Below are 12,281 nucleotides of genomic sequence, written 5' to 3'. Positions count from 1 at the left end.
TTTGTTACTGAAAGGAAAATGCATGGCACATATTTATATATTCAATTAAATGCCATTTGGGATGTTCACCAAGTCTGCTGCCACTAAGCAAAGATTTGATAGGAATACAATCATTTAGTTCAGTTAGAGAACAGACACTAAAATGAAAAACTGAACGTGTCTGCTTAAAAAAGCATGAGCCAAACGAAAGTCGCAGTACAGATCGGAAGCAGGAGTCAGAATTCACCTCACTTCGCCCATTTCACCTCACTCTTGATGACAAGATGGAGGAAGATTTGGTTTCAAAGCAAAATGTAAAGCGCCTATTTAAGTGATTTTGTCATTGTACTGTTTTGCTGCGGCACATTTAGACACAAAACATAAAGCTCATGATTGTGAGCGACTCACACCTATGGACAATAGTGTCAATCACTTCAACTGACTGTGGAGGAAACCTGCGATTTGTGACTCCTATATATGATAAACATTAATATTTGTTAATGTATTTTAGCAAGCAGTTCTGTTAGTAGGAAAATCATGGTCTCTATATTGTTTTCTTGAACAACGCTTGTCAACATGACAAATTGCTGATGCGGTGGTGACGTGTTCATGTAACATGTAAGGGTGCCGCTGCCAATAAAGCACCTAAAAGCTGTCACAAAAAAAAACGGCAAAAGGAATGATAATGAATATGTCAAATATAGCAAGTAGTAAATTAATATTATTAATAAACAAGTTTTTTCTGTGTCAGTGTCGGCTGCAAAGATGAAATTGACAATGCTGACTTGCGATCTTCGCAGTAGTGAACGTGCCAGAGAGAAATGCACATTTCATATGGATTACATTAGCAGAGAGCAGTCTGTTTTCTTTTGTTTTGAATTGTTCTGTTTAAAAGTAGACATTTCAAGCTTTCTATAGATGTATTTCTCAGGTATGTGAGGCAAGTAGCTTATACGCTGAGTTTCGGTTCATTTATGAGACAGTTCACGCGCCGGCACCTCTGTGTCGTGATTATCTATTGTTTGCTATATTCAAATAAAAATCATTCTTATTTATTAAATCCAGGCAATTGGTTAATGATACATTGATTAAAATTAAGATACAATTAATACAAAATGAAATTAACTTTAAAGAAAGGCTTTGTGTTTTCTCTTTGAGGTCTCTTTTCTCTTCGAGGTAACCGAGAACTGTCACGTCCGTAATATTGTCATTTCCTCATAAATGCGAACACGAAAAATAAAATAAAATGAATATTTTATGTTCTGTGAAGAGCCAACCCTTCTTCATCAGGTGGGTAGTATTGGGTAGGTTTGCGCAGTGTAATTCATAGAATTACAAAAAAATATTATGCCACCTAAAAGTTAAAGATTTTTTGTGTCATGTTGTGTCAAATATTTCCCTCATATTAAATATAAAACTAATGTGTAGACTGATATTTTTCTAATGTCTGGACTCCTTTATTAAGGTAGTATGGATATATAAACAGGTTTCAATATATTGGTATTAAAATGCATTTTCTGAGAATTTATATTTCAAGTTTTGACTACATTTATAAAACCGTGCGCACACACATCCTACGCAGTTTTCCCTTAATAAATCACAATCAATTCTAAATGTAGCGCAGCTTTTGCGGCTTCATGTCACGCCCATAGTTGCCCATAAATAGTCCGTGAAACGCCCACAAGTTAATATTCATCGACTGCGAAATCATGGCAAACACAGAGAAAAAAAAAAAAAAAGTAACTTCACTCAGTGTGAAGTAGAAATTATCGTTGGTGAGGTGGAAAAGAGGAGAAAAATGTTGTTTGAAGGGCACAGTGTGGGCATTACTAATGCCAAAAAGGCACTTGAGTGGCAAAAGGTTGCAGACGCCGTTAATGCTGCAGCCTCACAACCTCGGACCGTGGCCAAAATAAAAAAGAAATGGTCGGACAACAAAGTCGAGGCAAAAAAGCGTCTAGCGCTCCATCGCCAGAGTGTGTCTGCCACGGGTGGGGGAAAGGGGACACCGGAGCTGACCCCTATTGATGAAAGACTGGCGGCAGTTATTGGGGAATCCCTATTAAGTGGAGTGGTGACTGAGGTGGAGGGGGACACTGACGCGCCAGATGCACCGGATGACACAGGTAAGTGAAATAAGTAAAATGAATGCAGTCAAGTCACATGTATGTAGGCTACACGATTAGTTTATTCATATAGAACAATCTTTATTTCAGTCGCTGGGAGTTCCAGCGGGGCCAGTGGTTACAACGCTGCAGCTGAGCAGCCGTCTGGACCCAGCATCTCCACGATACGCGGCTCTCAACCCTCCAGCAGCGGACGTGTCCTCACCGATGCAGTCCTCGAAATGCAGAGGGAAGTCATTAATTCAATCAGAGAGTTGGCCAAGGAGTTGGGCGAAATCAAGACTGTCCTAACTGAAATAAACTGCACAATGAGGGAATTCTTGAATAAATAATATATTTTTTCCACACCTTTTGTTGTTCTTTGTTGACACTTCCTGCTCAGCTACTGTTCGGACGCTCTTGCTTACTGCTCCGCGTTTTGCTCTATCGCTTTTACATTTTATCTCCTATTTTTTCTATATTTTATTTCCTTTATTTTATTTCCTTTTATCACCTAATTTTAACTTCAGCAAATCAGCACAGTGCTCATACGACAAAGTTTGGATTACTACAAAAACTGAGAATTCTTTTACCCGACCAGCTTACATTCCGGGAAAGGAAAACACAACTGCCTAAAAGGATAAGAGAAAATGCCTCTTCTGGAATCTACTTGCTGCACCAACTGCCACAGACTTTTACAAAGGATTGCAGTTCTAGAAACAAAGTTATTTACGGGACCACCAAACCAGACGGAGCACACAACAGAGCTTCGTCATGGACACCCTCAGCATACCGGTGAGTCCCATGAAACTAGTACTCCTCGACAGGTAGAGAAACAAGCCGATCGACTTACTAATCGATGGCACAAACAGGGAGCGAGACCCAAAGGCACTCGAGACATCAGATTGTCACGAGCATCACATATTACCGCAGTAGCATCCTCTACCCCAGATACAGCTCTGACAAGGATTGCAAACACTGGTCTGCCACCACTGCCTATACATCTTGAGAACAGATTTGAAGTACTAATGAATGTAAATGAGGAATCCACAAATGTGATGAATGTGATCGAACACAGACTGAATGGGCCAGTAGCTAACACTGATGCTAACTGGCGCTCAAGGTTGAGCAGACAGCGGCACTCAGCTCAGAGCGCAGCCGGGCCCAGGACTCTGATATTGGGGGACTCCATAATCAGAAACATTAGCAGCAGGGATACAACTACGTGCTGCCTTCCACAAGCAACAACTTCTGATATAAACAGGGAACTTCAGAACATTCTGATGAAACATAAGACTGCTAATCGACTCATCATACATGTGGGGAAGAATGATATTCATAAAGAGCAGTCAGAACTCCTTAAGAAGGATTTCAATTAACTTTTTGAAACACTTAAAAGTCTGAAAGTTCAAACATTCATGAGTGGACCTCTCCCAGCAAGAGGAACAAACAGGTTTTCACGGTTGCTTGGGCTAAATACATGGCTGCAAAAAACCTGCAATATAAAAGCAGTGAACTTCATTGACAATTTCAATCTTTTCTGGAGTCAACGACAACTGTTTCATCGGGATGGCCATCACCCAAACAAACTTGGTTCAAGAGTGTTAAAGGACAATATCTACTTCTCCCTAAATCATCCTTCTGCGGTTTGTGCCAATCCACTCAATCTGAACGGCACACACACACCTGGACACAGTATGAATGACCACGGGACTTCACTTCAGCAGCAAAATGGACATGATAACACCACTCCGCCACAACAACCTCTGCTCACGGACACAATCTCAGCTGAGCCCTGCACACAGAGCTCACCACAGACAGCCATATCAGAACTGCTTGAAGATTCAGCACCCAAGGACGACTTCCTGGAAAACAGCCAGGGAAGCCAGGACAGCATATTACAGCCTCCTATAACACCAGAGCAACAGCCCCTTTCACCAGACACTTTCTCCCTCTCCCCTGCAACGCCACTACTGTGCTTCTCACAGAAAATGGAAGAACTGGTGCATGCTGGAACCAGACTATCCCACTCTTTTGCTGCAAGCCCCCAGATACCAACTAAAAAAAGACAGGCACCACTACCACCAAAGCCTGCGGGCCCAGCTCGCCTTCCCCCTCCTCCTGTGAGAGCTCTTCGGCCTCTGCCACAACGCCAGGGCCCACACCCTCCTCCTTCTGCTCGAGGTGAACCAAAAACAACTGATACCAGCTCTCAGTGATATGTGTCGGGTCCCCGTTTTGATAACAGTAACTTTATCAAATGTTTACAAAACAAGCGGGAACCCAGTGTGCCTGTATCTTTCTCTATTGCTGTTCTATTACATGACATAAAGTCTAAGGCCTTCAATAGCCGTACAGCAAACCCAACTAATCTGGTGCCTATTACACGTCAAACTAATATTGCTGTGGGGAAAAGTAAGTCTGTTAAGTTAGCTCTTTTAAACATTCGCTCACTTAAAAATAAATCACTTCTAGTCAACGACTTAACCACAAACAACCTGGATTTTATGCTTCTAAATGAAACCTGGCTAGAAGACAGCTGCAGTGCAACAATCCTCAATGAAGCAGCCCCTCCTAACTTTACTTTTATGAGTGTCTGCAGAGCTGCTAAGAGAGGTGGGGGTCTAGCTGCTCTTTTTAAAGATATCTATCAATGTAAGCAAATATCATTTGGGAATTACTTGTCTTTCGAATATCTGGGTATTGTGTTAAAAGGTGCTCCACGCATTTTACTTTTCATTATTTACAGGCCTCCAAAATACTCTCCAGCCTTTGCTGAGGACTTTACAGAACTGTTATCAACAATTACCTCAGAGTTTGACTGTTTTGCCATTACTGGAGATTTTAACATCCATATAGATAATGCAGAAAACAATATGGCAAAAGAAATCAAAACTGTTTTAAAAACTTTTGATCTGACTCAGCATGTACATGGACCCACACACAATCGTGGACACACTTTAGATTTACTTATCAGTAAGGGTCTAAACATTTCATCGATTGTTATTAAGGATGTAGCACTGTCTGATCATTTCTGTATTTTCTTTGATATATTGATCTCTCCTGCCACTGAAGCTAGATCTGTGTCTGTCAAGAAGAGATGCTTAAATGAGAATAGTGTCCTATTTATGAAGGCTATATCTTTAACACCAAGCATATCTGCAGACTCTGTTGATTTTCTCCTTGATTCTTTTAACTCAAAAGTTAAAGGTGTAATTGATGATATTGCTCCTGTGAAAGTCAGGAAGAAGAGTGGCAGACAAAAGGCACCTTGGAGAAACTCAACAGCAGTGCAAAATATGAAAAGACAATGCAGAAAAGCAGAGCGCATGTGGCGGAAGACAAAACTTGTAGTCCATTATAACATCTACAAAGACAGCCTTCATGCTTTCAATATGGAACTAGGCAAAGCTAGACAGACTTTCTTCTCAAATATTATAAACAGCAATTTAAACAACACACGCACTCTTTTTGCTACTGTAGAGAGACTGACAAACCCCCCAAGCCAGATTCCCAGTGAAATGCTCTCAGACAACAAGTGCAGTGAGTTTGCTTCTTTCTTCTCTGAGAAAATCAATAATATCAGAAAGGTGATCAGCACATCCTTGAGTTGCGCTGGGGTCAGACAGATCAAACCACCTGAGAAAGTAGTTACTATGTCTGATTTCAAAGAAATTGATGGCAAAATTTTGGAAGAAACCGTACAGCACCTTAAAACATCAACCTGCGCTCTTGACACACTTCCCACATCGTTTTTCAAAAGTGTGTTAAACAGTTTAGAAGCAGATCTTCAGTGGTAAATGCTTCACTTCTCTCTGGGAGTTTTCCAAACTCCCTAAAAACTGCAGTTGTCAAGCCCCTCCTGAAAAAGAGCAATCTGGATAAGACCATATTAAAGGTGCAGTGTGTGATTTTTAGCGGCATCTAGTGGTGAGATTTGCGAATTGCAATCGGTCAATAATTCGCGGCCTTTCCTTGAAATTTCAAACTCGAATGAGAGGCTACGGTGGCCGACGTAGGAAGCCGCGTCTTTTTCTGCTGCTTCTCATTCAAGTTAGTGATGAAACGCGTCTGTCTGTTCGCTGTCGGCTACGGTAGAAACATGACGTCACGATATGGCGACCTTCATAGAAGGGGTGGCCGCGGTTATGTACATATAAATGACTCATTCTAAGGTAATAAAAACATAACGGTTCATTAAGTAAGGTCTTTATACACCACTGAAAACATAGTTATGGATCTTATATTGCATTTCTGTCAATAGATCCTCAGAAATATCACACATTGCACCTTTAAGCAACTATAGACCGATCTCAAATCTTCCTTTCATAGGCAAGATCATTGAAAAAGTTGTCTTCAATCAGCTGAACAAATTCTTGAGCTTGAATGGATACTTTGACAATTTTCAATCTGGTTTCCGACCGCACCACAGCACAGAGACAGCGCTCATAAAGATAATAAAAGATATTCGCTTAAATACTGACTCAGGCAAATTATCAGTGCTGGTACTACTCGACCTCAGTGCTGCATTTGACACTGTCGATCACAACATACTTCTGGACAGGCTGGAAAACTGGGTGGGGCTTTCTGGGATAGTCCTAAAATGGTTCAGGTCATACTTAGATGGGAGAGGTTATCATGTGAGTATAGGAGACCATAAGTCTGAGTGGACATCCATGACATGCGGAGTCCCTCAAGGCTCAATTCTTGCGCCACTCCTGTTCAACCTGTATATGCTCCCAATGAGCCAAATAATGAGAAAGAACCAAATTGCTTACCACAGCTATGCAGACGACACACAGATTTACTTAGCCCTATCGCCTAACGATTACAGCCCCATTGACTCCCTGTGCCAATGCATTGATGAAGTCAACAGTTGGATGTGTCAAAACTTTCTTCAGTTAAACAAAGACAAAACTGAAGTCATTGCGTTTGGAAACAAAGATGAAGTTCTCAAGGTGAACGCATACCTTCACTCTAGGGGTCAAACAACCAAAAATCAAGTCAGGAATCTTGGTGTGACACTAGAGTCAGACCTTAGTTTCAGTAGTCATGTCAAAGCAATAACTAAATCAGCATACTATCATCTGAAAAATATTGCAAGAATTAGATGCTTTGTTTCCAGACAAGACTTAGAGAAACTTGTGCATGCTTTCATCACCAGCAGGGTGGATTACTGTAATGGACTCCTCACTGGCCTTCCCAAAAAGACCATAAGACAGTTGCAGCTCATACAGAACGCTGCCGCCAGGATTCTGAGCAGAACCAGAAAATATGAACATATCACACCAGTCCTCAGGTCTTTACACTGGCTCCCAGTTAAATTTAGGATTGATTTTAAAGTATTATTACTGGTATATAAATCATTCAATGGTCTAGGACCTCAATACATTGCAGATATGCTCACTGAATATAAACCCAACAGATCACTCAGATCATTAGGATCATATCAGCTTGAAATACCAAGGGTTCACTCTAAGCATGGCGAGTCCGCTTTTAGCTATTATGCCAGCCGCAGCTGGAACCAGCTTCCAGAAGAGATCAGATGTGCTCCTACTGTAGTCACATTCAAATCCAGACTCAAAACACATCTGTTTAACTATGCATTTACTGAATGAGCACTGTGCCAATGTTCGTCCGACTGTTTGTACTGTATTTTATTTTTTATTTTTCTAAACTGTTTTAATTATTCTTATTTCTTTTTATTATTTTAATTTCTTCTATGTAAAGCACTTTGAATTGCCATTGTGTATGAAATGTGCTATATAAATAAACTTGCCTTGCCTTGCCTTGCCTTTACAAGCGACACATCACTTCCAAACGCTGGCGCACAGCAGCAGCATTTGGCTCAAATGCCTTGGGATGGGGGTCAGGGTCGGGGCCAACACAGCAATCGGCGTCAGGGGGTAGAGGCACGTTTTTAAGCTGTGCCACATTGTGTAGCACAGCACATGCCAGCACGATTTGGCACACCTTTTCAGGAGTGTACAATAACTTCCCTCCAGTGCAATCGAGGCAGCGCCATCTGCCCTTAAACAGGCCGATGGTGCGCTCGACTATAGCGCGAGCTCGGCTGTGGCACATGTTGTAGTGCCTTTCCTCTGCACTATGTGGGTTGAGGAAAGGCGTAAGCAGCCACTGTTTGAGGGGATATCCACTGTCCCCTGCAAGGATAGTGAAAGGGTTAAGACAGTGAAGTACAGTAAAATGTGAAGTGTCTATTAATCAAACGTACCTAGAAGCCAGCCATCACGCACAGCACCAGCCTCGAGTCTGCGTCCAACACTGCTGTGTCTTAAAATTAATGAGTCATGGGTTGACCCAGGCCACCAAGCTACTACATTAGTGAGCAACATGTCTGCGTCACAAATAATTTGGACATTGATTGAATGGAAATGCTTTCGATTAATGAAAGCATTTTCATTAACATTCGGTTCCCTTATAGCAACATGAGTGTAGTCAATATCACCGATTACATTTGGAAAACCGTACATAGCTGCAAATTGAGCTTTCTTGTTTGCCTGTTCACCCGCTGTGTATGGAAACTTTATGGAATCATGGGACAAAGCTATTATGCCTTTTAACACGTCTGGCATTACCCGGCTAAGGGTCGGCTGAGATATACCTGACCTGTCAGCCAATTCCCTCTGAAAAGTGCCAGTCGCCAGGAATCCTAGTGTTGTTAGGACTTGAAGTGGGACTGGCACGGCGTGGTTCCTCCGAGTGCTCCTCTGTAACGCTGGGCCCAAAAGACCGCAGAGGTCCGACAGGACGGCTCGAGGAAGTCGCAACCGGCTCATAAGCCACTCGTCCTCGTTTGCCAGCAAGTCTTCTTGCTGTCTGAAGATACACTCCGAATCCTTCCATTTGACACATCTTCTAAGAGCGCAAGATCAGCCATTGTGCGTCATTACGCATTGTGATATGGGGCATTTTATTTTCAACCATTTAATTGCATCTGACAAGCTACAGATGTCGGTTATAATCTACGTGGAAATGGGAAATAGTTCAGTGCAAATGTAATTTCGTGCAGGCTGTTAATTGTAAGACTTGCTTTGTGAAGTCTTCATGTTATTTATGAGAGGCAGTATTGCCATTTCTTTTACACAACGGTCTACAGTTTCACATACTTTCACGTGTTTCTTCCATCTGCCGATGGTGCCACAATTTCTCATTTCACCCATTTTTGTGCATACGCCTGGGTCAGAGTATGCGTGAAGGACCGCACATTTTCTCGTCAAGTTTGCTTTTTATAAATACCAATTATTGCGTAGAGAGCGACGTACGCCTTCTTTTGTGCAGACCGACTGGCTAAACCTACCGTCTGCTAGCTGTCTCACGTCACAGAAGTCAGATAAAGCCCAACTCTTTCACCTAGATATCCTCATATGGAGACTGTGTCTGTTCTCCGAACTAGGAAATTATGTAATATGGCACATAGTCTTAGAGCTCAACCATGACAATCTGGGGCTCAGGTCAGGAAGCAGACAGACTGGCTAAACCGACCGTCCGCTAGCTGTCTCACGTCACCAAGGTCAGATAAATCCCATCACATAGAGACTTTCACCTAGATATTATAGAGACTGTGTCTGTTCCCCAAACTAGGAAATACAAAAAACTCCCAAACCCATTTAAGGGTAAACATTTGATTGATGTTCAACAAACAAAAAAACAATATAATGCAGATGAACAAATAATAAAGCTCGGGTTGCTGAACATTCGATCCCTTACTTCAAAAGCACTTATTGTTAATGATATGATTACTGACTATAATCTAGATGTGCTGTGTTTGACAGAAACCTGGCTAAAACCAAACGATTACATTACTTTAAATGAGTCCACCCCACAATATTACTGTTATAAAAACGTAACGAAACAGGTGTTAATGCAATCTATAGTAATACCTTCAGATAATTTCTTGCTTAATGTAACACTATCTAGTGTAAATGATAAATCCCGCTTGACATTTGTGCTGGCTACTGTATACAGGCCACCAGGGCACCATACAGACTTTATCACAGAATTTCCTGACTTTCTATCAAAGTTAGTAATGGCTGCAGATAAAGTCCTAATTGTTGGTGATTTTAATATACATGTAGATAACAAAAAAAATGCATTGGGATTGGCATTTAAAGACATTCTTAACTCTATTAGAGTTAGACAACACGTGTCAGGACCTACTCAATGTCATAATCATACCCTAGATCTAATATTATCACATGGAATCAATGTTGATGCCGTTGAAATTCTACAGCAGAGCGATGACATCTCGGATCATTATCTAGTCTCGTGAATACTTTATTTACCCAAGGTTACAAGGTTTATTTACTCTGCATTACAAATGTTAGAACAATCACTTCTGCCACTAAAGATTGCTTTATTAGTTATATTCCTGATCAGTTTCATGTCCTCAGCCTCCCAGATAGAAGTCGATAGTGACAGAAACTTTTGACTCTCTTTTCCAGCACTTTAGACGCAGTTACTCCATTGCGCTTAGAGAAGATTAAAGAAAACAGTCCAACGCTGTGGTACGATGAGCACACTCGGGCCCTTAAGAGAGCAGCCAGAAAAATAAAACGTAGCCGGAAGAAAACTAAACTAGACATTTTCTGCATTTTGTGGAGATAGAGCACGATTACATACAGAAAAACGGCTAGAACGGCTTTCTCGCGTGTGAGTTTTCAAGTGCATGTTAAAGTTTCCTTTTCGGTTGAAACTTTGTCCACACTGTTGGCAGGTGAAAGGCTTCTCTCCAGTGTGAATCACCATGTGCCTTTTAAAGTTTCCTTTCATAGTAAAACTTATTCCACACTCATCGCAAGTGTAAGGGCTCTCTCCAGTGTGAACTACCATGTGGATGTTAAGATTTCCTTTTAGGTTGAAACTCTTTCCACACTGTTTGCAAGTGAAAGGCTTCTCTCCAGTGTGAACTCTCATGTGGACTTCAAGGCTTCCATGTTGACTGAAACACTTTCCACACTGAGAGCATTTGTAGGGTTTCTCTCCAGTGTGAACTCTCATGTGGACTTTAAGGTGTCCATGTTGATCAAAACTCTTTCCACATTGTTTGCAGGTGTAAGGGCTCTCTGCAGTGTGAACTTTCATGTGGACTTCAAGTTTTCCATGTTGACTGAAACTCTTTCCACACTGAGGGCATGTGTAGGGTTTCTCTCCAGAGTGAGATCTCATGTGGACTTTGAGGTTTCCATGTTGATCAAAACTCTTTCCACGTTGTTTGGAGGTGTAAGGCTTCTCTTTGGTGTGAATGCTCATGTGGTTATTAAGGTTTCCTTTTCGGTTGAATTGCTTTCCACACTGTTGGCAGGTATACGGCTTCTTTCCCATGTGAACTTCCATGTGAACTTCAAGGTTTTTATGCTGACTGAAACTCTTTCCACACTGTTGGCAGGGGTAATGCTGCCCTTTATTGTGAATCCTCATGTGGTTATTAAGGTATCCTTTTTGTCTGAATCTCTTTCCACACTGTAGGCAGATGCATGGCTTATTTCCCTTGTGATCTTCCATGTGGACTTTGAGGTCATGAAGTTGATCAAAACTCTTTCCACAATGATAGCAGGTGTAACCCTTCTCTTTATTGTGTATGCTTACGTGACTGTTAAGGCTTGCTTTTCGAGTGAATCTGTCTCCACAGTGTTGGCAGATGAAATAACTTTCAGTTTCTGTCTTTTGAGCTTTTTCTTGTGATGAAGTCTTTTCAGTCTGTGAGCAACTAAAAGATTTTTCTTCAGTTGTGAAACCATGACGATTCTCACATTGATCTTTCTCTTCCATTTCATTCAGTACTTGATTCTCCTCTTTCAGCACCATCAGGTCTAAGGCAAACAAGAAAAATAAAAGTTAACCCCAGTTTAATGGCACAAAGCAACAGACATTAAAACATGTAAAGCATTAAAACCAACATACAACTAGATCCTATACCCACTTGAAAAAGGTGTTAAATCTGTAGTGTCTGAGACAGATTAGAGACAAAATTATTTACTATATTTGATAAATAATCCACAATACCCTAGACTGGGTAAACCCAGCCCGATCTGCCGGCGATTTGATTTCGCCTTGCAGCTCAGGCTGGAAACCTGTACATTTTTGTATCCTGCTTCCGTTACAAATCTGCGGGGACCAATCACAAAGTGGCTTATCCACTTGGCTCACTTTTGGCTCTCGCACGACCGTCAATCC

The 12,281-nt window shown here is 41.4% G+C and overlaps 1 protein-coding gene across 4 annotated transcripts in view; it reads right to left on the bottom strand.

The window, feature by feature from the left end:
• Positions 1-2,541: 2,541 nt before the first annotated feature.
• Positions 2,542-12,281, bottom strand: part of LOC311289721 (uncharacterized protein) — a 58,905-nt gene continuing 49,165 nt past the window's right edge. For 3 of the 4 annotated variants that reach the window (XM_084407954.1, XM_084407956.1, XM_084407955.1), the window contains one exon: positions 2,542-11,917. In XM_084407954.1, the coding sequence (XP_084264080.1) occupies positions 10,683-11,917 (1,235 nt within the window). In that variant the 3' untranslated portion in view covers positions 2,542-10,682. The remainder of the gene's footprint in view (positions 11,918-12,281) is intronic. The other variant, XR_014627207.1, reaches the window with a different exon arrangement.

The sequence above is a fragment of the Rutilus rutilus genome (genome assembly GCF_951802725.1).
Source record: "Rutilus rutilus genome assembly, chromosome: 4".
In the NCBI taxonomy this organism is placed as follows: Eukaryota; Metazoa; Chordata; class Actinopteri; order Cypriniformes; family Leuciscidae; genus Rutilus; species Rutilus rutilus.
Note: the sequence above shows the minus strand (reverse complement) of the source record. Positions and strands in the feature narration are given on the sequence as shown.